Source organism: Alternaria rosae (assembly GCF_020736505.1).
Source record: "Alternaria rosae strain MPI-PUGE-AT-0040 chromosome Unknown BKA58scaffold_3, whole genome shotgun sequence".
NCBI classification, from domain to species: domain Eukaryota; kingdom Fungi; phylum Ascomycota; class Dothideomycetes; order Pleosporales; family Pleosporaceae; genus Alternaria; species Alternaria rosae.
Genome location: NW_025763572.1, coordinates 332,640 through 354,226, shown reverse-complemented (window position 1 = coordinate 354,226; position 21,587 = coordinate 332,640). Strand labels below are relative to the sequence as shown.

The 21,587-nt window shown below is 53.0% G+C and overlaps 9 protein-coding genes across 9 annotated transcripts; 3 read left to right on the top strand and 6 right to left on the bottom strand.

Moving 5' to 3' along the window:
• Positions 1-17: 17 nt before the first annotated feature.
• Positions 18-1,240, bottom strand: BKA58DRAFT_116626 (uncharacterized protein). Its single transcript, XM_046164046.1, has one exon. The coding sequence runs from the start codon at positions 1,133-1,135 to the stop codon at positions 158-160; it is 978 nt and encodes a 325-aa protein (XP_046027120.1). The 5' UTR covers positions 1,136-1,240; the 3' UTR covers positions 18-157.
• A 506-nt stretch (positions 1,241-1,746) lies between these two features.
• Positions 1,747-4,016, bottom strand: BKA58DRAFT_379300 (peptidase S8/S53 domain-containing protein). The gene is made up of 2 exons (XM_046169801.1): positions 3,566-4,016; positions 1,747-3,517 (listed from the first exon to the last, which is right to left on the bottom strand). The coding sequence occupies exons 1-2, from the start codon at positions 3,654-3,656 to the stop codon at positions 1,827-1,829; spliced, it is 1,782 nt and encodes a 593-aa protein (XP_046027119.1). The 5' UTR covers positions 3,657-4,016; the 3' UTR covers positions 1,747-1,826.
• Positions 4,017-4,836: 820 nt separating this feature from the next.
• BKA58DRAFT_284069 (uncharacterized protein) lies at positions 4,837-5,328 on the bottom strand (the record flags this gene model as incomplete). Its single annotated transcript, XM_046166838.1, has 1 exon — positions 4,837-5,328. A coding segment is annotated over one exon (492 nt), but the record flags the coding sequence as incomplete, so codon positions are not given.
• Positions 5,329-6,231: 903 nt separating this feature from the next.
• On the bottom strand, positions 6,232-7,475 carry BKA58DRAFT_409670 (P-loop containing nucleoside triphosphate hydrolase protein; the record flags this gene model as incomplete). Its single annotated transcript, XM_046172159.1, has 2 exons — positions 6,232-7,334; positions 7,388-7,475. 2 exons carry the CDS (start codon positions 7,473-7,475, stop codon positions 6,232-6,234), a joined length of 1,191 nt encoding a protein of 396 aa, XP_046027117.1.
• Positions 7,476-8,030: 555 nt separating this feature from the next.
• BKA58DRAFT_409669 (P-loop containing nucleoside triphosphate hydrolase protein) lies at positions 8,031-11,851 on the top strand (the record flags this gene model as incomplete). The annotated part of the gene is made up of 6 exons (XM_046172158.1): positions 8,031-8,173; positions 8,221-8,324; positions 8,371-9,858; positions 10,068-10,071; positions 10,790-10,899; positions 10,950-11,851. The coding sequence occupies 6 exons, from the start codon at positions 8,031-8,033 to the stop codon at positions 11,849-11,851; spliced, it is 2,751 nt and encodes a 916-aa protein (XP_046027116.1).
• A 444-nt stretch (positions 11,852-12,295) lies between these two features.
• Positions 12,296-14,209, bottom strand: BKA58DRAFT_453981 (FAD binding domain-containing protein; the record flags this gene model as incomplete). Its single annotated transcript, XM_046174493.1, has 4 exons — positions 12,296-12,837; positions 12,890-13,110; positions 13,159-14,087; positions 14,141-14,209. The coding sequence occupies 4 exons, from the start codon at positions 14,207-14,209 to the stop codon at positions 12,560-12,562; spliced, it is 1,497 nt and encodes a 498-aa protein (XP_046027115.1). The 3' UTR covers positions 12,296-12,559.
• A 966-nt stretch (positions 14,210-15,175) lies between these two features.
• BKA58DRAFT_453973 (uncharacterized protein) lies at positions 15,176-16,614 on the top strand (the record flags this gene model as incomplete). The annotated part of the gene is made up of 6 exons (XM_046174492.1): positions 15,176-15,350; positions 15,422-15,445; positions 15,531-15,667; positions 15,720-16,096; positions 16,167-16,262; positions 16,360-16,614. Coding segments are annotated over 6 exons (1,064 nt in total), but the record flags the coding sequence as incomplete, so codon positions are not given.
• A 111-nt stretch (positions 16,615-16,725) lies between these two features.
• On the bottom strand, positions 16,726-18,048 carry BKA58DRAFT_116320 (uncharacterized protein). The gene is made up of 2 exons (XM_046164042.1): positions 17,735-18,048; positions 16,726-17,687 (listed from the first exon to the last, which is right to left on the bottom strand). Exons 1-2 carry the CDS (start codon positions 17,841-17,843, stop codon positions 16,888-16,890), a joined length of 909 nt encoding a protein of 302 aa, XP_046027113.1. The 5' UTR covers positions 17,844-18,048; the 3' UTR covers positions 16,726-16,887.
• Positions 18,049-18,501: 453 nt separating this feature from the next.
• Positions 18,502-21,540, top strand: BKA58DRAFT_356431 (cobalamin-independent synthase). Its single transcript, XM_046168657.1, has 3 exons — positions 18,502-19,011; positions 19,060-19,161; positions 19,212-21,540. Exons 1-3 carry the CDS (start codon positions 18,781-18,783, stop codon positions 21,177-21,179), a joined length of 2,301 nt encoding a protein of 766 aa, XP_046027112.1. The 5' UTR covers positions 18,502-18,780; the 3' UTR covers positions 21,180-21,540.
• The last annotated feature ends 47 nt before the right edge of the window (positions 21,541-21,587 follow it).

Genomic DNA, 21,587 nt, shown 5'->3' with positions numbered 1-21,587 from the left:
TGAATTAAACAATCATTGATTCATTACCGATAGCCAACCGTCGTGTGCCAATATCTTACAAAACCGTTCCTGTTCCATGCGTATGCTATCCAAGACTCCATTCCGCGCGATCATACCCTTGTCTGCCATTACTCCTCCCCGCTTATCCTCCCTCCCTCTATAAGATAGCAATCCTCCTGATCTGTGGAGCCTGCGCCCTAGGAACATTCACCTTGAGCGCACCATCCTTGAGGCTAGCGCTCACATTGGCGGCATCGATGCGTTCTGGGAACCTGAATGTGCGCTCGAAGGATCCGTGCACACGTTCTTGTTGTTGAGGCTGCTCCTGGGGTTGTTGCTGAGGTTGCTGAACCGGTACCTCGGGTTGTGGCTGGGTGACCACAGCGGTCTCGGTATTCTTAGGCTCATCGACTGCCTTCTCCTTGCCCTTGGGTTCGCGTGGCTCGGTGGGAGATGATGGTCGAGACGATGGGAAGTCAGCGGCGAGGTCTTCGAAGTCGTCTTCAACAGTTGGCTGGTATGACTTGTGCGATGAAGTATCGCTGTCGGGTGTAGCGGCGCGAGTAGTGGGAGTCTCGACCTCGGTGGTGGTCTCGACTTCTGGTTCTGATTGTGTGATGGCAGGCTGCTCAATGCTAGCTGCGGATGTGGGCTCGGCTTCGATCTGAGGTTGCTGTGGCTGAGCTTGCGACTTCTCCGACTGCCACTGGGTGTTGCCAGCGATCTTCAGTGTGTGCTCGTCGATGACCTCAATGTTGATGTTGTCCTGTTCGAAGCCCTGGATGTCTCCATCCACCTGCCATCCCTGCTCGACCTGGTTGACCTGGAAGTCGGCTCGAAGTGCACGCTTGCGCTGTAGCTGCCGCTGGCGGTAAGCTTCGCGTAGTGCCTCTCGGTGGGCCTCGATCTGAGCCTTACGCTGTGCCTCGCGTTGTGCTTCGCGGTCGATCTCGCTCAGGAGCTCATCGACCTGGCTGAAGAAGTTGTTGTAGGGCGAGTATTGTGGGCGGCGAGGCTGAGGACGAGAGACGCGGTAGCCGTGTGCGGGTCGTGAAACTGGAGCGCAGAAACCGAAGGGGTTGCACTGCTGTGCCTCGTAGGCGGGTGCCATTCGTGGAGTGAGGATGAACGCCATTGCTGGGATAGTTGGTTCGAGAAGCGAGGCTTGTTGATCGATGAGAAGAACAGTGTAGCAGAGTAGTGAAGCTCAAGAGTAGTTATAGATCGTAGATCTGTAGATGTGTTTGTCTTTCAAATTGATGATGAGCCCTTGGAGAGCAGGAAGACATGGATTTATAGCCATTGTGGAGGCGTTGCAGGCAACAGTCGATTGCGTGCGCGTGGATGAGCAATGCAGATTCCGTAAGAAACGGACGATGCTGGAACAGTGTGGACGGTGCACGACGATTGGTGATGCTTCGAGGTTTGTCAGGAAGACGCGTGAAGCTTCGCGATGTTTCTCGAAGCTTCTACGTCATCCAGCGGCTGAGATGGCTCGTGCCCCGCTTATGTAACCGCACCCGCCCTCTCCAGCCTTGCACGTGCGGCATGCCTCTACGAACAAGAACACCGATACGATGAACGAACGGCCCTGTAGATTTGAAAGTGCATCATATAGTACCAGCAAATTTGGGGTAAGCCAGGTCCCTGCATAGAAGGGTTTGCCGGTGTTTCTCATCGTGACAGGGCGGAGAGCTCATATTACCAGTCCTTCGTTCCTGGTTCCAAGATTGCAGGTGGTCAATGTCTTTGTGTCTCAATGCTTCAATTACAGTAGATCTAATCTATATCTATCGTATATTCTGCAAAATATCCCATCCTCTCATCTAAGCCTTGTACCGAGCAGGCATAGCAGCCTTGAGCAGCTTAGGGAAGTTCGGTGTACCAAGACCAGAAACCGGGTCCCATCCCGCAGTAGCGTTCCAGCTAGCATACGGAATAACCGGGCTACCGTTGGGCTTGCCGTTGAAGCGGGCATGGCCATCGCATCCAGTGCTACCACCAAGGACGATGTCGTTGAGCGCATCAGGGTTGGAGTACAGAAGGGGGTTCAAGAATCCAAGAGCGGGCTTCTTGGCGCGAAGGCGGGCGTCGTTGAGGAGAGCGACGATGCCACCGAATGCGGGAGCCGAGCACGAAGTTCCTTGGTAGCCCTTGAGAGAGCCCTTGTCGTAGACACGGTAGCCAAAGCCCTGGGCAGAGACATCGGGGAATCCACGTCCGTGGCGGTTGAAGTAGGGCTTGTTCTTCTCGCCGAGCTGGTGGAAGTATGCCTTTACGGCGTCGTCTTGGTACGAGGGACGCTTCCAGTAGTCGGAGAAACCACCGGAGGAGAAGAAAGTAGCAGTCTCGTTCAGGTAGCGGGTGGAGCCGACAGAAGTGACGAAGGGGCAGGCAGCGGGGTACTGGGGCTGGAACTTGGTGGTGTTCTTGCCGTCGTTGGAAAGGCAGGCAGAGCCGGTACCAGAGTCGCCGGAGGAGAAGATGACGGAGACACCACGGCTACCGAGCTGGGCGAAGAGGTTGCAGACGCTGAGGGCGTATGACTTGGGTACGCTCTGCTCGTTCTCACCGTAGGAGGTTGAGATGACCTGGGGAAGGTCCTTCTGCTTGAGCTTGAGCACGCTCTGGAGGAACTCGAGGTAGGGCTCGTTGGCGCTGTCGGCCTCATCAGGCTGGTCGAGATCAGCGACCCATGGGCCACGGCCGCCGGTGCTGTACTCAGTGACAGGCAGGGGCTGGGCAAGACCGAGCATGTACTGCAAGTCCAAGTTGGCCTCGCCACTGTCGTCGCTGGAGTTCTGGTCGTTCAATCCACCGTTGAACTGAACGACGGAGAAGTTCTGGCCAACAGCCTCGGGAAGGATGTTCTTCTCGAAGAGGGCGAGGTCGCTGTAGCGAGCGTACTCCTCGAGGTAAGAAGCGAAAGCTGCCTTGCTGCCACTCTTGGGGTCAGGAGTGTAGTCGATCTTGTACAGCTGCTTCAGGCACTGGGGAGTGATGGAAGCATCGCAGTTGACAGTGATGTTGGGGGAAGAGGCGAGCTGGATACCGAAGATCTCACGCTCAGTCTCGTGGTTCGCACGGATGGCAGCGAAGCGAGTGGTCGGCTGAACGAGGTTGATGTGATCGGCAATCTCGTCAGGGACGGAGTACTCAAGGGTGCGGAGAACCTTGCGGGGTGTGCTTTCCTCGCTAACGAACCAAGAGAACTTCGTTCCGAGGAGCTCGTTGGCGACACCGACAGTGGTCCTGAAGGTCACCCAGTCGGCGTCGGTCTCGAAGCTCTCGATACCGGCAGACTTGAGCCACGAAGAGACGGACGAAACAGTCTCCTCGCTAGGCATAAGCATGCGCTTCATCTCCTCGTGCGACTCATAGTGCTGGCCGTACTTTGGGTTCGAGGGCGTGGAGATGTCCATGACGGTTTGCTCAAAGCCCGCGGCATCGCCTTGCGTGAGCGCGATCTGGAGCTTGAGTGTGTGCGCATCAGATGCTGGGCCTTGAAGCTTCCATCCTGTTGATCGTTAAGAAAGATCTAAACTTGATGTGGCATACAACTCACCCTCTGGAACTTCGAACAGCTTCTCAAATGGCTCGGCGAAAGCCCTTACAGCCAACAGCGAGCCAACGATGAATGAAAGCACAGGAGCCATCTTTGCCACAACCAGTTTCCTTGAGCGAAGGTAGTCCGAAGCGAATGCGGATGAAGAGACAATGAAATGCGGACCGCATTGCAGTTTTATACCGCACCCACGGTCGACCTCAGTCCCTGCATGATAGCCATGTTATTACCGACCTACCCCATACAGTATAGATTGCCAAAGTCGCTCATCTCGTGCTGCGCATTCGCGGTGCGTTGAATGGAACCGACAGCACCCAAGCAAGGGGCTAACAAAGACAAGCCTCGGACTGGGGCTCTTGACAAGGCTTGTGTGCCGGATAAGCTCCTTCCTGTTTCGGACGTGGCGTTGCGATAACATGGCCTTTGACGCCACCTGAGTGGTTGTGACAGGTTGTGACGTGTGGATCTTGTCCTGTGCGCGCTCGTTAGCTCCGGACTAGGACCGCCCACTGGGGTTGGCGTTATAACCGGACCGCTGCCTCGGCCACAGTTCATGCAAGGCACATACGAGCACCTTCCGGTAACAACGTAGTATTGATCTCTAGAGCATTTCGTCTGCATTCGAGATCTTCCTAGATCGTTTGGTAAATGCGAGCAATCTGGGTTCCTACGATCTTCGCCGCCACAATGAAAGAAACCGTGGCTGAGATCTTCGCAAATACCAGGCGGATAAACACCAGACTAATCTTACGAACGGCCCTCCAGCAGAGTGCACCGGTATGTATGATGCTAATAAGCCTCATTTGTATCAAGGAGCTTTGTCTCCCAAAACTCAGTAAGACGCGTAGCCTCCTCAAACCTCACCCTCGATGTCCTCTACTCATAGCCCAGCTAACTTTCTTGCTTGCCCCATCAGCAATCCGTCTTAAGTTTTCATACGTTCTTCTTCGAGGTGCCGCTCGTGACGAGCAGCTTCAAGTTCGACTACAGCATCAACTTGTTGATCGGAGAATCCATAGGGAGGCACATTGAATTGTTCTGCAGGAATCCCGTGGTAGGGGTATTCGAATGAAGATCTCTGCTTACTAAAAGCCTGCATCAGTAATTCTCGGTGTCCCGGTGCGACGTAAATCTCGTCTTTGGCGTACATTTCCAGTTGCCCATGCAGTTTTGTTATCCTTTCCTTAATAAGCTCCAGTCGTTGACCTTCGATCTGATCTACGGAGAGTTAGCATGCGATAGAGTTCTTCATTTTACGCTGCCAAGTTACCTGACACGAACTTTGGAATAGGAAGCCACAAAGTACGAAGATTGCTGTCGTCGCAATGAGCTATCGCTATCTCGGCAGCGGGGATGTAAAGATATCGGTTTCTGAAGACAGAAGAGACCCAGATCCAAAGCATCAACTCTCGGCAGTAGCTACTCTGCATTTCAAAACTATGAAGTTTGTTGAGCCACACAGTGGTAAAGAATTCCACGGCACTGGCGCAGTCGTAATAGTCTACGAGGATTCCGAGCTTCGTCAGTAGTTCGAGGCTCGCGGACTTCGGGATCTGAGGGCTGCGCAAGTGTAGCATGTTCATCAAGAGGAGGAAAGCTTCCTCTTCCCAGTCATCTGCTGTAATATGATAACGACCGTCTGCCTTCTTGCATCCCTCGCACCATCTACCAGGCGAAAGCGCTGCTCTGAAGAGCGGGGAGGCCAGCATGAGATGGCGCGAAGAGACATAGTAAAGGGTAGACCCCTCAGAGACGTTAGGAAGTGTAAATGCCGATTGTTTGATGGTGAACGTCTCCGCAGGTGGCTGATGAACCTCGATAACGTCTGAGTTTGACATCTATGTATCTTGCTCTGTAATGCTGAAAGGAAGTTGATCGAGGATGTCGAGGTTGTCAAATGGCGAGTCATCCCAGCAGGCGAAGTACTCGCCATCCTCCGGTGATCGCAAGATGATGACAGTATCCGCGTCAGGGTCGATCTCATATATAACTGAGGCCATGCTCGGGTGTTGTGGGTGACTCAGGTTGAGTGGTTGTGATTTAATGTTGAGCAAGAAGATCTGGTTACATGCTCATGCAAGCCCTTGCTAAAACGATCAGTGAGTACGACCTCTGTTCCTCCTCTTCCTTCGATGAAAGGCAAGTGCACGGACAACTGCAAGTGGTTAGCAATGAGTGGATACAAGGTGTAATAGTGCTAGGATTCTACCGCCTACCGACACACTTCATCACACTTTGAGCACGCGTTGCTGCTTTCGTCAATGCCGGCCTTGTCCTACGCGTGGTAGCGATAACGCCAGATAGAATATGCGCTTTCGCGAAGTAGAGGCTACTCGAAGCTCAAGTAGCATACTGATCGTGTAGGGAAGGATCGAGACGCGTGAGGAGAGGCGAGCACCGCATGATGACACAGACGCCACTGAGAGCGCTCGCTTCTATCATAGTATCGCAGTGCGCGTGGTATTGTGTGACCGGCCTCAAAAAGCAATGCGATGCTCGAATCAATGAGGCTGGTATTGAAGGCTGCGTGGTATTTAGAAGCTCGAGGCGCGATTCAACTAAGTGGAGCCATACACAGATCAGCACTAACGTGAAGCGCGGCCCCGATTTGGCCGCGCCCTGAGCAGCCGGCTTGCGCCTTTCTTCCTGAACACTCTCCATGCGGTTCACATCACCGTGCACGCGATTGCTGCGATGAGTTGGCCTACAGCTAGGCCGGCGCCTATGACTCCTATCCTCGTAGCCCCTCTTCCATGAGCCGTGTATCGTCTGTTCAGTCTTTGGCCCATTTGATGCGTAAGCGCGTCTCGTTCTTTTTCCAGCTCTGTTAATCTGAGCGACATGTATGTTTGCGAGGTATGCAGTGTATTTGCTGAATAATTGCCAATACTTGAGGCTTCGTAGCCGTCTTCGGTTGAAGCGGTATGGGCGGCACTTCTGACTTCTTGCTGACCGCGCTCGGTCTCTAATTGTCGCTCGATACGTTGCGCGCTTGCCAGAATAGTCTCATCATCTCGTGCAAGATTGTTCTCCCATACCTTACGGATATCGCTGAGGTTCAATTTCGTACGCTCAATGTCCTCGTCCACGAATCGCACATTCCCAGCCATCTCGGTAATCGCATCTTCAAGATCCTGCAACTCGTCTCTCCGGGAACAATAAGCCATACTGGCTAACCTGCCACGCGCATCGTCTACTTTGGCCTGCAGTGTCTCGAATGATTCTGTCAAATCCTCAAATAAGACTTGACCGGCCCTCGTCTCATGGATGAGCCGATTCTCATCTACCAACTCTCGCTGAAACGCCAGTGTCAGCCTTCTACTTTTCCCTACGATATGTTGAAGTATTTTCCCTGCATCTATCTCTACAGCTGATAGCCTGACTAGTTTACCGCCGTGCTGTATAACATCCTGGATCTTCTCGCGGAGTTCCTCATGTCGCAGTTCGGCTTTAACGAGCTCGTCTCTGGTAGCTCTATCCCACATGGTAGTTGCCACGACTACTCCACCGAATGCTTCTTCTCCGCACATGCTCTTAAAGGAACTCAGTGCACGCACCGCAGAGCCTTGTAAGCGGTTGTCTGTGATGCAATGGAGGTAAATTATTCCGCTGAGTTTGATCTTTCTTTCGTAAGCGGCTGCTAACCAGTATGCCAGTTCCTGTAACGTTTCTCCATCGGATCGCCGACTATCGTTGAAGCCGGGCGTGTCTATCAGATGGATAGTCTTCCCGAGTACGCTAGTGGTGTGTATCGATACCTGACTTGTACCTATTTATTGGTATCAACGATCGGTTAGGCTTCAAGGCCGCCGAGAAGCCTACATGATGCGAGTGTATGTCCAGAAAGGCGTTCTAGAGAATTGGTACAATGCTCGATGAAAGTCGATTTGCCGGCCCCAGTCATACCCATGACTGCAATGAAAACGTCATCGGGACTGCCAGGCCAAGTCAACTCTGCGTTTGAAGGTTCAGGCACTACCTACTCAACTGGTTGCGAGCCTTCACGATTTACGGTTCCCATTGTGAAACGATGGGTGACTGTACCAAGTCGCAAATCAGTGTGTATAGTTGGGTCGGGATGTCATTCAGCGATCACGTTGCGATAGCTTTGTTACGCCGCAGCAGCTTTCGGTACGGCTAAAGGCAATCCTGCGGCAAGGTTGTACAGCCCACCTCCCGTCGTACTGAAAGCCACCAATCAACAACATACACGTTAAAGCTACCGCAATTGCTGTGCTGCAGGCAGTCCTCAAGTACGCCTCTGCGCCTATTTACGGTCCGTGCGCGATTCCGCCCGCAGGCCGCATGATAGCGCCAGCTAAGGTCAGCATCCTAGTTAGAGTCGGCAGCAACGTAGCCTGCCCGTCTTGGCAGCTTTGGATGCGCTTGCGTCTACTGTCATCGCATTGTCTGATTGTAACGCAACTTCCTATTACGAAAACCACATCAGTGTGATGTGCGCAGTATGAGCGCTTTCAACACCTCGCCAACCAGAAGGGGGAGTCATGAAGTGCTGGAGCTGATCCGCTCACATGGGAGCTCAACCAACACATTTCCTCCTACAGCTCTTACAGTCACCCGGTTCAACCAGAATGCGCCGTCTTCTCGGTATGAACAAAACATCCGTCTGATTTCGTTATCTAATCTGTCGCTAGAGGGATTGGCATTCTTGTTATGGGCCTCACCGGCGCAGGCAAAAGCACATTCATTTCTCAGGTCACCCAGAAGAGTGCAGATATTGGGCATTCGCTAGAGTCATGTATGTTCGTCTTGAATGATGGGAACATTGGCCTGATCACACCAAGGTACAACTGATGTCGTGTTCCAAACATTGCAGCGTAAAAACGGCCAAACCGTATATCTTATCGACACACCAGGCTTCGACGACACTCATTTAGAATACGCAGCGGTCTTCCGAAAGATCGCTTCATTCATATGTACCTACTGCGACGGCTATGGGCACAGTATTCCAATCGGAGGAATGATCTATGTTCAACGGATAACAGACATGAGAATGTCAGGATCTTCACTCAAAAGCCTCCGGATATTTGAGAAGATCTGCGGTGAGCGACACTTTCAGGATGTTGTGATTGTCACAACTATGTGGAACTCGCTGAAGACGAAGGAAGCGCAAGATGCCGCAACGATGCGTGAAAAGATGATGGGGGAAAGACCTGAGTTCTTTGGAAATATGTTAAGAAGTGGAGCTAAGATGGAGCAATACCAAGGCGATACCTATAGCGGCATCCGGATTGTCGAGTTATTAGCAGACAGATGGAGAACCGTCATTCTGCAATTGCAGCGCGAGATGGGACGAGGCGTAGCTACGAAACTCGAAGACACGACAGCAGGAAGATACATCGACGGTGAGCTGGCCAATGCACGCGAGAAGTACGAGACGCAAAAGCGGGAGCTAGAGGAGTGTGTAGAGGAGACTGAGGATGATGATGACCTGAGAAGCGAATTCGTCGAGCAAGCTGAAGACTGTACTCGCCATGTCAACAACATTATGACTGATCAAAGGAGTCTTTCCGTCACACTTGAAGACATGCGGAATGAGCAGGTGGCGTGGTGTAGCATAGGTCGCAACGATCAGGCAGAGGATACCGTGCATGAAAACAACTCCGCGCGCATTTTCGAGCTTGAGCATGAGGTTCAAGGGCTGAAAAGAGTGATAGAAGAGCAGCGTGTTGAAGGACTCCTTGCACATCGTGAAGGTATCGAACGAATCGAAGCCGCCAGGCAGGAACTAGCAGAAGCCAAAGAACGAGATCAAGATGTGCGAGAGAGAACAAAGGAAAGACGGCCAAAAGAGGTCATTACGTGGATGCGAGAGTTCTTCGCAGGAAGACCCGCTGGAGATATCGCGCCAATACCACGTCGAGCCGACTCCATGCCCATAGAGCCGAAGGCCTCCAAGAAGACTGGTTTAAAAGGCTGGAAGCGGAGCCGGTCAAAGGGTCGCCAAAGTGGCAGGCCGAATATCAAGCGCACATCCTCGGATGATCACCCAAAGCAGTCCAACACTACTTCGCAGTACCTCCAGGATCAACAGACTGACGAGCCTGGCTACCTCGATATATCAGAAAGCGAGTCTGAGAGCGATATGGAGGACCCGGCGCCTCCGATGTATGCGCCGCATCATCCTCATTCGTATACACCTGTGGCCCCGTACGTGCATAACAGTCACTATCACGTCTCGCCTCACGATGTGTCCAGCGATCCTACTGGGATGATACGTGTTCCACCACCACAGCCTCAGCTTCTGATGAGAAGAATCCCACATTCTGCTGGTCCGCCATACGGCCAGCATCTGCTCAGAGCTTCTTCGCATAACAGTGGCCCACCAGGCGACTCCAATTACCGTGGATAGAGTAGACAGATTGAATCCAACTTGGATTCACTGCTTACATATATCCACCAGTCTACGACGAGTAGAGTCGCATTCCGTAGCAAGTTTGGCCATATATACCATGCACTGTATCTGTCGCTGGGCTTGTAGTACCGTAGGATCTACACAGCTGCATCCGTAACGACCTTCGGTCATTGCAAATTTCTAATCGCGAAATACTATATGGTACGGCACAGCCTACACCAGCTCAGCGCATGGCTGTAGAAAACTCCAGTAAAACCGGCTGTGTCATGATACTCGGGATGTGTGTGACCCGACCATGAAGATGCGCCAAAGTCAAAACGTGGGGGCATCGCGGAGCTGAGAACTATCCGGTGAACACCCCGGTGAGCCCCAACGGACTGCCGCATGATAATCGCAACATGGATGCTCTGTGATGGAGGGGCAGCCACGACGTTGGTTCGTCGCCCGCTAGCCTATTAGCCGCTGTGGTGCGTTGTCACTACATTACTAACCCGGTGGCTTGCATACAAAGGCAACGCCGTACATCGAGGCGCAAGGCTGATCCTAGCGTCATGTAAAGCTATGCGTGAACTCGTAGTTCCCTCCCAGAATACTCTCTTGGAAAGCGGTTGCCTTGTCGCCTTGTCGGCTATGCTGCAGCCTCTCCCCCAGACATGAGAAGCTTTCATCGCTCGGACTGAAAGACTAGAATATAATAATTTTTTTGCTCTCCATCAGTAGTTGCAAAGAATCAACGACAAGTATGACGAACAGAGTGGACAGCCCTCACCGTGAGGTACCTCCTCTGCCAGAATTGACGTACGAGCCTCTCAACGTTCTGACGACTATTTGCTGACTTCCTTGCGAAGGCCCGACGATATCATTATTGCAGTGATGGGTATAACTGGCTGCGGAAAAACAACTTTCGTCAACCTTTTCTCTGATCGCAAGCTCGAGGTTGGTCATGGACTAGACTCATGTGAGAGCCATGGCTCGCTCCCTATAAACCATGGACTAAGTAAACTCTAGGCACGGTATCAGTCCAAGTCGTACCTTGTACGTTCGAGGATGGCACGAAGGTCTTTCTCGTCGATACCCCTGGCTTCGATGACACCTATCGGTCCGACTCCGAAATCCTGCGCGAAGTAGCGCTCTGGCTGAACAAGGCGCACACGGAAAAGTTGCGACTAGCTGGGATCATCTTCCTCCAAAGGATCTCAGATGTGCGAGTGGGCGGTAGCGGGATTAAGAATATCAAGATGTTTCAAAAACTGTGCGGTGACGGTCCGCTGTCGAGTGTGGTATTAGCGACCACGATGTGGGACATGGCCTCACCTCATGCTGCGATCGAACGAGAAAGAGAACTTCAACAACAACCACAGCTCTGGAAACGAATGATAGACTATGGAAGCTGTGTCTTCCGTCACGACAAAGGAAAGTCGTCAGCGCTGAGAATCATCAAGTACCTCATGAAGCGAAAGAAACCCGTAACACTCGACATACAACGCGAAATGGTCGACCAAAACCTTGAACTAGTCGATACAGGCGCCGGAAGCGCCCTCGCATCAACAGTAGACACGCTCATCAAGCACTACGAAAAGAAATTACAAGAGCTGGAACATGACCTGAGAGAAGCCCGCGCTCAAAGCAACAAAGAAGACCGCGAAATCTTGGAAGCGGCGCGGAAAGAACACCAAGACAATCTCGCGAAGCAGCGGCAGGAGATGCAAAATTTACAGGTTAGTGCGTTGCAGCTGATAGAGGAGACTAAGAAGCGGTTTGAAGAGAGCGAGGTATTGGCGAAGGAGAATATGCTACGGGCCCAGGAAAATCATGCGGCGGAGCTGGAGAAGCAAAGGATGGTGTTGCAAAGGCAGTTTAGAGAGAAGTATCTGCAGATGATGCATGAGCGGGCGTGTGTTGTAATGTAGCGGAAGATATTGTAACGGCATCTCTACGGGTTATTTTGAACTTGAGACGCGCGCGTCAATTCCATTCTTAATATTTCGAATTCGAGCTCATGCTCGATGTGCGCGGTCGTACAGCATGAATAACTCGAGGCACGTCCCTGAACGCGTCTTGCCGACTGTGTGGGAGTAAACCGGGACGCGCAGCCAGAGCGAAGTCAGCCCTCGCGAAAACAGACGCCCTCGCCTGAGAGCAAAAATGGCGTGGAAAGAGTCATACCACGCAGAATGATGCGGTATTCACTTAGAGAAGACGTGATGGAATGAGATGGAGGCGATGTTTGAGTCGAGCACGCGTCGCGGATTGGTGCACGTTGTCAGATGAGGCTAGCGCGACCATGTGGGTCCGCCAAGCGAAATCTGGTGTCGGCTTTCACGCCTGCCTGTCTTCTCTCCACTCGCAACCTTCATGACGCCAGCGCGTGAACAACAGGTCTCCTCCAACATCTTCAACTCTACCTTTTCATGTTCTATTATCACGCGACCAGGTATCGCAAAAGTCTTTTGCTTGGACTTCGTCCTAATAGCGGCGTTGACACTCCGGAACGCCGTCTCCGAAAGGAGTATGCATGTCGCTCACAACGGAAGTCGCACTTTCCAAAGATATGATCATGTTGTTATCACACCGACACATTTGTGGCTATCGATTTGTTCTATGAAAAGATCCATCATCTACTGAACCTTCGAGATTTTGAACCCTCCAGGCACGAGCTTCTGGAACACACCTGAAGGGTCGTACTTCTTTGCTGCAGCCTTCATCTTCTTTACAGAAGCGGACCCATAGCTTGCGAGAGGATCTTGCGTGTCGTCTGCGTAGTTCAGGTATAGGTATGGGTTGTCGGCACCGATGCTCTCAGCATACTCGCGAATGCCGTTGACGAGATCGGCGCCCGCGGCTTGGAAGAGCGCGTCTTGTTCAGCACCTTGCCAAGAGATGTATGGTTGGTACACTATGTTTACTGATTAGCGTGCAGTTATTACGGAATTCTAAAGCGAACTTACAACATAGAACCTGTTCACCAAAGCGCTCCAAGCCCAGCATGTTGCCACCTTTGGACGCGCTCTGCCTCCAATACGAGGGTGGAAGAGGCTGGTAGAGCACGTAGATCTGCCAATCACCCGTAGCCTTGGCCTTGAGGTTGGACAACACATTCATGTAGATCTCATGGGCTTTAGTCATGACGCGAAGATCGTTCGCGAAGGTCAGTGTGCCGAAGTACACGCTGCATCCTTGGTCAGCGTCTGTGATACAGGAGGATCGAATAGCCTACCTATGTGTAGTGGCGCCTGCAAGCTCCGCTGCAAGCGACGACATGTTTCTGATACCTGTGGAGTCCGAGATGTTGCCAGGAATTGCCAGGAACTCGTCATAGGCCGCTGGTCTCGATACTGGCTCAGCATAATCGTACGCATTCAGTATCAAATCGGCGCCCGCAGAGCTCTGGTACACCGGCATGACGATAGCCGATCCCTTCGGCTCCTTGTCAATGTTGTTCGAGAAGTTGATTAGGGCCTTGAAGTGGTCCTGAATAGTCGACTCTGGGTAAATGACGAGACCACCCCACATGCCGGCGTAGTCGAAGGTGCCGAATTTGAAGCTAGTAACGATGCCGAAGTTGTTGTTGCCACCCTTGAGGACAGCAAAGAGATCTGGATTCGAAGTCTTGGACGCGGTCACAATACGGCCGTCGGCAAGAACGACTTCAAACTCGATGACGTTGTCGCAGACCAGACCCCGTCCCGGCGAGAAGTATGAGATGCCACCGCCGAGCGTAAGACCACCGACGCCGACCGTGGACGAACGCCCACCGCTGGTCATCGCGTTCAGTGGCTCCAAGGTATCGTATACGTCGTTCCATGTTGCCGCGGGGCCGACTTTGACCACAGACTTCTTGGCATCATAATCGACGGTGCTAAGATAATGCAAGTCGAGTGTTACGCCATCCTCAATGTTTGAGGCCCCAACGTATGGAGTGTGTCCACCACTACGAATTGCGAACTTGCATGACTTTAGCCGACTAGCGGCTGTGAGTGTCTTGACAGCAAGGGCGACTTCTTTAGCGGTCCTGGGCTGGACGATGCAGTTAGGTGTGATAACTTGCTGCTTCACATCAAAGTATGAGTCCTCCCGCGTCTCGTACGCGTCTTGACCAGGATAGAGGAGCCGACTCCTTAAGGAGGTGAGTGCAAGAGCGGAGCACTGTCAATGTTAGCGAACGTTTCGAATAAAGTGAGACCAGCGAGCAGCCTCACGCAATAGTCAGCCTGTGCGAATGGGAGAACAGCCGCTGCCGCAAGTAAGGTAACAAAGAAGCGAGTCATGATGAACACCAACACAGTAAATGGAGGGATTATGCAAGCGATACTCGATGGTCGAAGCCTTAACGCAGGCTGTGGCACGCTTTTCTACTCGCTCACAACTTTCCACAGAGTGAGGGAATAACCTCAACAAGGATGCGCAATTCCTGCTTGGCAATGACTCGGCATATTAGATGAAGCTGTGTGTTCGAAGGATGCGAATATTTATTGCGGGACTGGGTTCAATGTGGCGTTCGACTTGTGCTGTGAAGGCTACACACCCGCTGGCGGCAACACGGTAGAGTAGTCAATTTGTTCGCTAAAATGTGTCTTACAGGGGTCGATGAACGCATGCTCTGCGATAGGTTCGAGATCACTCTACACATGGCCCGGCACCAGATCTTGATTGGATAATTATACGCGACCCTGACGAGCGGGCCGGAGAGCTGGAAACGAGACACGCACGCTTGGACTACAATCAGTAGACGCTTCTGGAGGCCTCGGTCGACCACACTGATGGAAGGAATTTCTAAGGGATGGCTGAATCTACGAACGCTACATCCTTGGCATGCTTGCTCTCACCCCGGGATTCCGTCATCTAGGAAGACGTCCGAGCCGTGGTTGCAACGCTAAGCTGTAGTACCAATGCGTTGTTGTGGCACAGTCATACTGAACAAGTTATTGGCAGGCGGTGCAGTACTCTAGACCAATCTTTTACGGCATGTGCGAACTTCATCTTCTAAGCGATGCGGCGTGTACAGCAACGTACCTTGCGCGCTATCACTGACCATCACAGTCAACAGCATGATTCTATTCGACATGGAACAAGGTTGATGATGAGTATGTTGGACGTCGAAAACAAGGTGATGACGGATTGCGATGGCCCGAGTGATGGGGATGGGAGTTTAAATTGAAATACAGACAAACAACGACGGAGCCTATTTGCAAAATCACCAGATCCATTCGCATCTTTGGATCATGGACATGAACAAGCCCATTTTTACGGCTCCGCCTGGATACGATGTCGATATCGACCATCCCCAGAGATCGGGCGAGGCCGCCAACTTCTGGATTGGCACCTTGGGCATGATCGTTGCTGCCATTTTCATGGCTATACGCGTCTACACAAAGAAGAGACTAGCGAAGAAGTTTACTCCGGATGACAGTAAGCCTACTCAACTGTTGAGATCTTCAAAGACGGATGTCATGAAGAGCAGTTGCTGACGAAATGTACAGTAGCGCTGCTTATAGCCTGGGTGCGTCGCATCCCAGCTTGAATAGTATAGTATGCTCGACAACTCGTGCTAACAATCAAACCTCCAGTGCTTCTCCATCGCAATACAAGTCCCCATCCTATGTACGTCTACCAAGATTCATCTCCTCCATCCCTGCTCTAACCACCCAGCAGTCCAATACGGCCGCGGTACTCTTGGCGTCCACATCTGGGAACTAACCGGCCACCGCGTCAACTCTACCATGAACGTAAGCACCACCCATCGACCCCTCCAAACAACCCCAACTAACCACCCATCAGTTGATCAGCGTAGCAAGCATAATCTACTGCCCCTTCCTCGCCAGTGCCAAGCTCTCCCTCCTCTTCTTCTACCTCCGCCTCTCCCACCTCCGCTGGTTCAAATCATGTGTCTACGTCAGCATGTTCCTTGTCGTAGGATACAACATCGCGCTTGTCTTCCCTCTCATCTTCGCTTGTACGCCTTTCCGACGGAACTGGGATGTTACCATCACGGAGGGAAGTTGTATCGATAGAACACCGCTTTATATGGCGACGGCGGTGTTGAATATGGCCACGGATATTTTGTTGCTTGTTCTTCCGGTACCGATGGTGGTGAGGTTGCAGATGCCAAGGGCGCAGAAGTTGGGGTTGATATGCATTTTTGGGGTTGGCTCACTGTGAGTGAGAACTTTATTCTGACGCGTATGATGAAGTGATGAGAGGCGGTAAAGCTGACAGGAACGGCAGGACGTGTATTACAAGCGGCGTCCGTCTCGCCCTCCTCTTCCCCATGCTCCAAACAATCGATCAGACCTGGGCGATCGTCATGCCAGGCATCTGGATGTAAGTCTACCCGAATCCACGCCCCACAACACGATACCCAAAGTCGCTTTCATTACATTCCATCGAGGCTACAATACTGACCCACCCCTCTCACCAGTCTCATAGAAGCCAACCTCGTAATAATAACCGGCTGCCTTCCCGCTATGCGACTCTTCTTCCGACACGTCGCCCCCCGCCTCATCGGCGAATCTACGTTACGCAGTAGTCGGAATCGGAGTCGAAGTCGGGGCACCAAACAACATCACAGTGCAGGAGGAGGATACGATGTGAATGGCTCGGAGCATCAATCCGAGCTCAAAACAATTGGCTCGCGGACTACAAAGACGATGAGGTATGAACGTGCAGAGGATGATGGGGTCAGTGTGGATAGTGAAGAGAGAATGGGGGCAGGGTGGAGGGCCGATAGGGATTCTGAGCGGGGGATTGTTGTGAAAGAAGATGGGAGTGGCGGGATTAGAAAGACGTCAAGTGTAGTTATTGAGAGCGAGGTTTGGAAAGGTGGGAAGGGAGATGTGAGGCAGAATGTTACTTGTGTACGGTAGGGTAGACACCACGTAAAGAAACCTCTCTTGTTGATATCATATTCTTGTTGTTCTCATTCGTGTCTTCGTATCCCTGCCGATGTCTAAAAGCTGAACTTCATACCCCCATTCGCGCAAATAACACTACCCGTGGTCCACCCCGCCTCAGGCAAACACAGCATCCCCACCACCCCACCAATCTCCTCGCTGTAACCCGGTCTTCCACCCGCATTCTGCGACGCCTCGTAGATCCTCTCCGGATCAATCCCCTTCCTCGGCGCTGCAAGAGGCGTGTTCTCAATAAACGGCTTGTTCTGCGCAATGAACGCGTCGTCGTTACTCCAGTACATGTCCGTAGCAACAGGACCGGGGTTGATCGCATTGACCGTACAGCGTTCGGCCAGTTCGCGCGACCACGTCCTTGTCATGCTCTCCAGCGCTGCCTTTGTGCCACCATAGATAGACTGACCCTTGTATCCCAGCGACGAACTAACAGACGAGAGATTGACGATACGTCCAGATCGATCATTCGGCAGGTACTGAGTTGCAGCCTTAACCAAAAGCAACGGCCCCCGTACATTAATATTGAACTGCCTAGCAAAGTCCTCACAGTCGACGTTCTCGACATAGTTGTTTCCTGCGACACCCGCGTTGTTGATGATGATGTCGAGTTGGAACTTGCCCGTCTTGGGGTGCTGGAAGTTGTTCTTGGTCACTTCGACGAGGTGGGCGGGGCCGTTTTCGGATCCCATGCTTGCTTGCACGCTGATGGCTTTGATGCCATATTCGGCGGAGAGTTCGGAGGCGAGGTCTTCGGCGGTCTTCGACGACGAATCGGAGGTATAGTTTATGACGACGTTGCAGCCTTTGCTGGCGAGGTTGCGGGCGATTTCGACGCCGATTCCTGGGGGTGTTAGGATGGAATAGATTTTTGGTATCGCTTTTGCTTACCTCGAGATGCTCCGGTGATGATGGCATTTCTTCCCTCTAGCACGCGCTGGCCTGAGCCACCAGCCAGGTTTGTCGAGGCGGTTCGGGTGTGAGTCGGTCTTGAAGCCATTTTGATATGTGTGTGAATATTATCCGTATGTGTTTGACTGGCTCGGGGGGTTATTGCGCTTGTTACTGTCTACTTGGCTTGTTGATGGCGGGGTTTTATACACGATGCGGGGTTGTGGAGACAGCTAAATAAGGCAAGTACTCGGTGGTTCCGCCGCATCGTCGTGAACCCTTCGCTCGGACATTTCCCGACCATCGTGAGAAGTACTGCAGTACAAACCACCGATGAAACCTGACTCGTGAGCCGCCTTGGTGTTCTGCTCGAGACGAGTTGATGGCATTGTCCCGATGTCGATGATCTTCAGGGTCTGAGCTAACCCAGAAGATGCCTGTTGAGATGCAGAACCCGCTAAGAGACGGCGCGCGAGCTGATTCATGCTGTCATGGACGACGTGTTAGACATAGCCAATACTCAACCCCCAGTCGAGAAGGGATCGGTCCTGCGTGAATCTTTACAGGGCGCCTCGTCCCTGTGCTGTGGAAACATCCGAGTTCTCACCGGACACGCTCGATGTTGCGCAAGCTCGTCACCGCCAAGGCTCCGAGCGCCCCTCCGCCGATGTCGCTTTGGGGAAAAGTTAGCATTAGCAAAGCTAGTGCGCGATAGCTGTGGGCATGGGAGCGCTAAAGTAGCAGGATAGTCCAAGATAATCGCTCCACACGACATAGATTGAGGGAAGCCCTGACGAACGGCGCATTGTTCTCGCCGTTGCAGAATAAAGTTGAGGGCGGTGAGTGCATCGTCGAATCGGAGCCACGTAGGCGCCAACCCCGCGACGTTGCTGCATACGCCAGCAAAAAACATAAAGCACACCATCCGCTACCATTCTTCCTCCTACATCCCACCTTCCTCCCTCACCCTCTTCTCCCTCCCCTCCCTCATCTTCTACCCATCCCCCAAATTATCACAGTTGTCCGCATCGGACAAACACATCACAATGGTACACTCTTCAGTACTCGGTTTCCCCCGCATGGGTGCGGACCGTGAGCTCAAGAAGGCCAACGAGGCCTACTGGGCGGACAAGCTCTCCCGCGATGACCTGCTCAAGGAGGGCAAGCGTCTGCGGTTGGAGCACTGGAAGATCCAGAAGGACGCCGGCGTCGATGTCATTCCCAGCAACGACTTCGCCTTCTACGACCACCTTCTCGACCACATCCAGCTCTTCAACGTAAGCACACGTCATCCAATACTGGCTGCAGTTGACTAACAAGACTAGGCTATCCCAGAGCGCTACTCCAAGCACTCGCTGCACAAGCTCGATGAGTACTTCGCCATGGGCCGTGGCCACCAGAAGGACGGTGTCGACGTTCCCTCGCTGGTAAGTCCCGAAAGTTCGGGAGTTATCAACACGGTCTAACCCCACTACAGGAGATGGTCAAGTGGTTCGACTCAAACTACCACTACGTCAAGCCCACCCTCCAAGACAACCAGACCTTCACCCTCGCTGAGAACCCTAAGCCTGTCGCTGAGTTCCTCGAGGCCAAGGAGGCTGGCATCACCACCCGCCCCGTCCTCATCGGACCTGTCTCTTTCCTCGCTCTCGGCAAGGCCGACCGTGGCCAATCCGTCGACCCCATCACTCTTCTCGAGAAGCTTCTGCCAGTATACGTCGAGCTCCTCCAGAAGCTGAAGGAGGCTGGTGCCGAATACGTCCAGATTGACGAGCCTGTCCTCGTCTACGACCTCCCCCAGAAGGTCAAGGATGCCTTCAAGCCCGCATACGAGAAGCTCGTCGGCAGCGGTCTGCCCAAGCTCGTCCTCGCCACCTACTTCGGTGACATCGTCCACAACTTCGAGGTCTTCCCCAGCCTCCAGGGTGTTGCTGGTATCCACATCGACCTTGTCAGGAACCCTGAGCAGCTCGAGAGCGTCATCGGCAAGCTTGGCTCCAACCAGGTTCTGTCCGTCGGTGTCGTTGACGGCCGCAACATCTGGAAGACCAACTTCAAGAACGCCATCGAGATTGTTGAGACTGCTGTTCAGAAGCTCGGCAAGGACCGTGTCCTTGTCGCCACCTCCAGCTCGCTTCTCCACACCCCCCACTCTCTCGACAGCGAGAAGAAGCTGCCCGAGGAGGTCAAGGACTGGTTCTCCTTCGCTTGCCAGAAGGTGTCTGAGGTCGTTGTCATTGCCAAGGCTGTCAACGACGGCCCAGCATCCGTCCGTGAGGCTCTTGAGGCCAACGCCAAGTCGATGCAGGCTCGTGCCTCATCTGAGCGCACCAACAACAAGGCCGTCAAGGATCGTCAGGCCAGCGTCACTCCTGAGCAACACGAGCGCAAGTCTGGCTTCCCCGAGCGTTACGCTCAGCAGAAGAAGCACCTCAACCTCCCCATGTTCCCTACCACCACCATCGGATCCTTCCCCCAGACCAAGGAGATCCGTATCTCGCGTAACAAGTTCACCAAGGGTGAGATCACACCCGAGGAGTACGAGAAGTTCATCGAGAAGGAGATTGAGGAGGTCGTCAAGATCCAAGATGAGCTTGGCCTTGACGTCTACGTTCACGGCGAGCCCGAGCGTAACGACATGGTGCAGTACTTCGGCGAGCGCCTTGACGGTTATGCCTTCACCACCAAGGGTTGGGTCCAGTCTTACGGATCCCGCTGCGTCCGTCCTCCGATCATCGTCGGTGACATCTCCCGCCCTGCTCCCATGACCGTCAAGGAGTCCAAGTACGCCGCCTCCATCTCCAAGAAGCCCATGAAGGGTATGCTTACTGGACCCATCACCTGCCTCCGATGGTCCTTCCCCCGTGACGATGTTCACCAGTCTGTCCAGGCGCAGCAACTTGCTCTCGCTCTCCGCGACGAGGTTGTTGACCTTGAGTCTGCTGGCATCTACGTCATCCAGGTCGACGAGCCCGCTCTCCGTGAGGGTCTTCCTCTCCGTGCCGGCACTGAGCGTGAGAAGTACCTCTCATGGGCTGTCGACTCCTTCAAGCTCGCCTGCGCTGGTGTCCAAGACTCTACCCAGATCCACTCCCACTTCTGCTACTCCGAGTTCCAGGACTTCTTCCACGCCATTGCCGCGCTCGATGCTGATGTCCTCTCCATCGAGAACAGCAAGAGCGACGCCAAGCTCCTCAAGGTCTTCGAGGACAAGGCTTACCCCCGCCACATCGGCCCCGGTGTCTACGACATCCACTCCCCTCGTATCCCCTCCGAGCAGGAGATCAAGGACCGTCTCGCCGAGATGCTCACCTACCTCAAGCCTGAGCAGCTCTGGGTCAACCCCGACTGCGGTCTCAAGACGCGTCAGTGGAAGGAGACCAAGGCAGCGCTTGTCAACCTTGTCAACGCGGCCAAGTTCTACCGCGAGAAGTACTCTTCTTAGGCTCTTTGCCATTTGGCATATCCTCTTTGACTGCCTTTCATCAAGGCAGTCGCTTCAAGCAGCATATCAACATGCCGCTTTGTAATGTGTGTAATGACTAGTTATGATACCCAAAAGTTCAACCTGCATCATGGGTCGTTTGGCGGTGCAAAAGGATATTGAGGAGATGAACGCTCTCAACATCGGCGTTCATCATAAGCAGCAAATGGGCTGGCTTTGGCGTTTTGATATTTAAGGGGACTATGTGTGCGACGATTGTCGCAAGGAGATGGCAGGTGGCGGAGCAAGAGCTCTGTCGATGTAGAGTAGACTACCTCATCTTGATATGGGATGAACTGAATGAAAGTTTAGAAGTGTCGCTCTACAATCGAGTGTTCAGTATGCGTGATGACTGTACTGTCAACATGT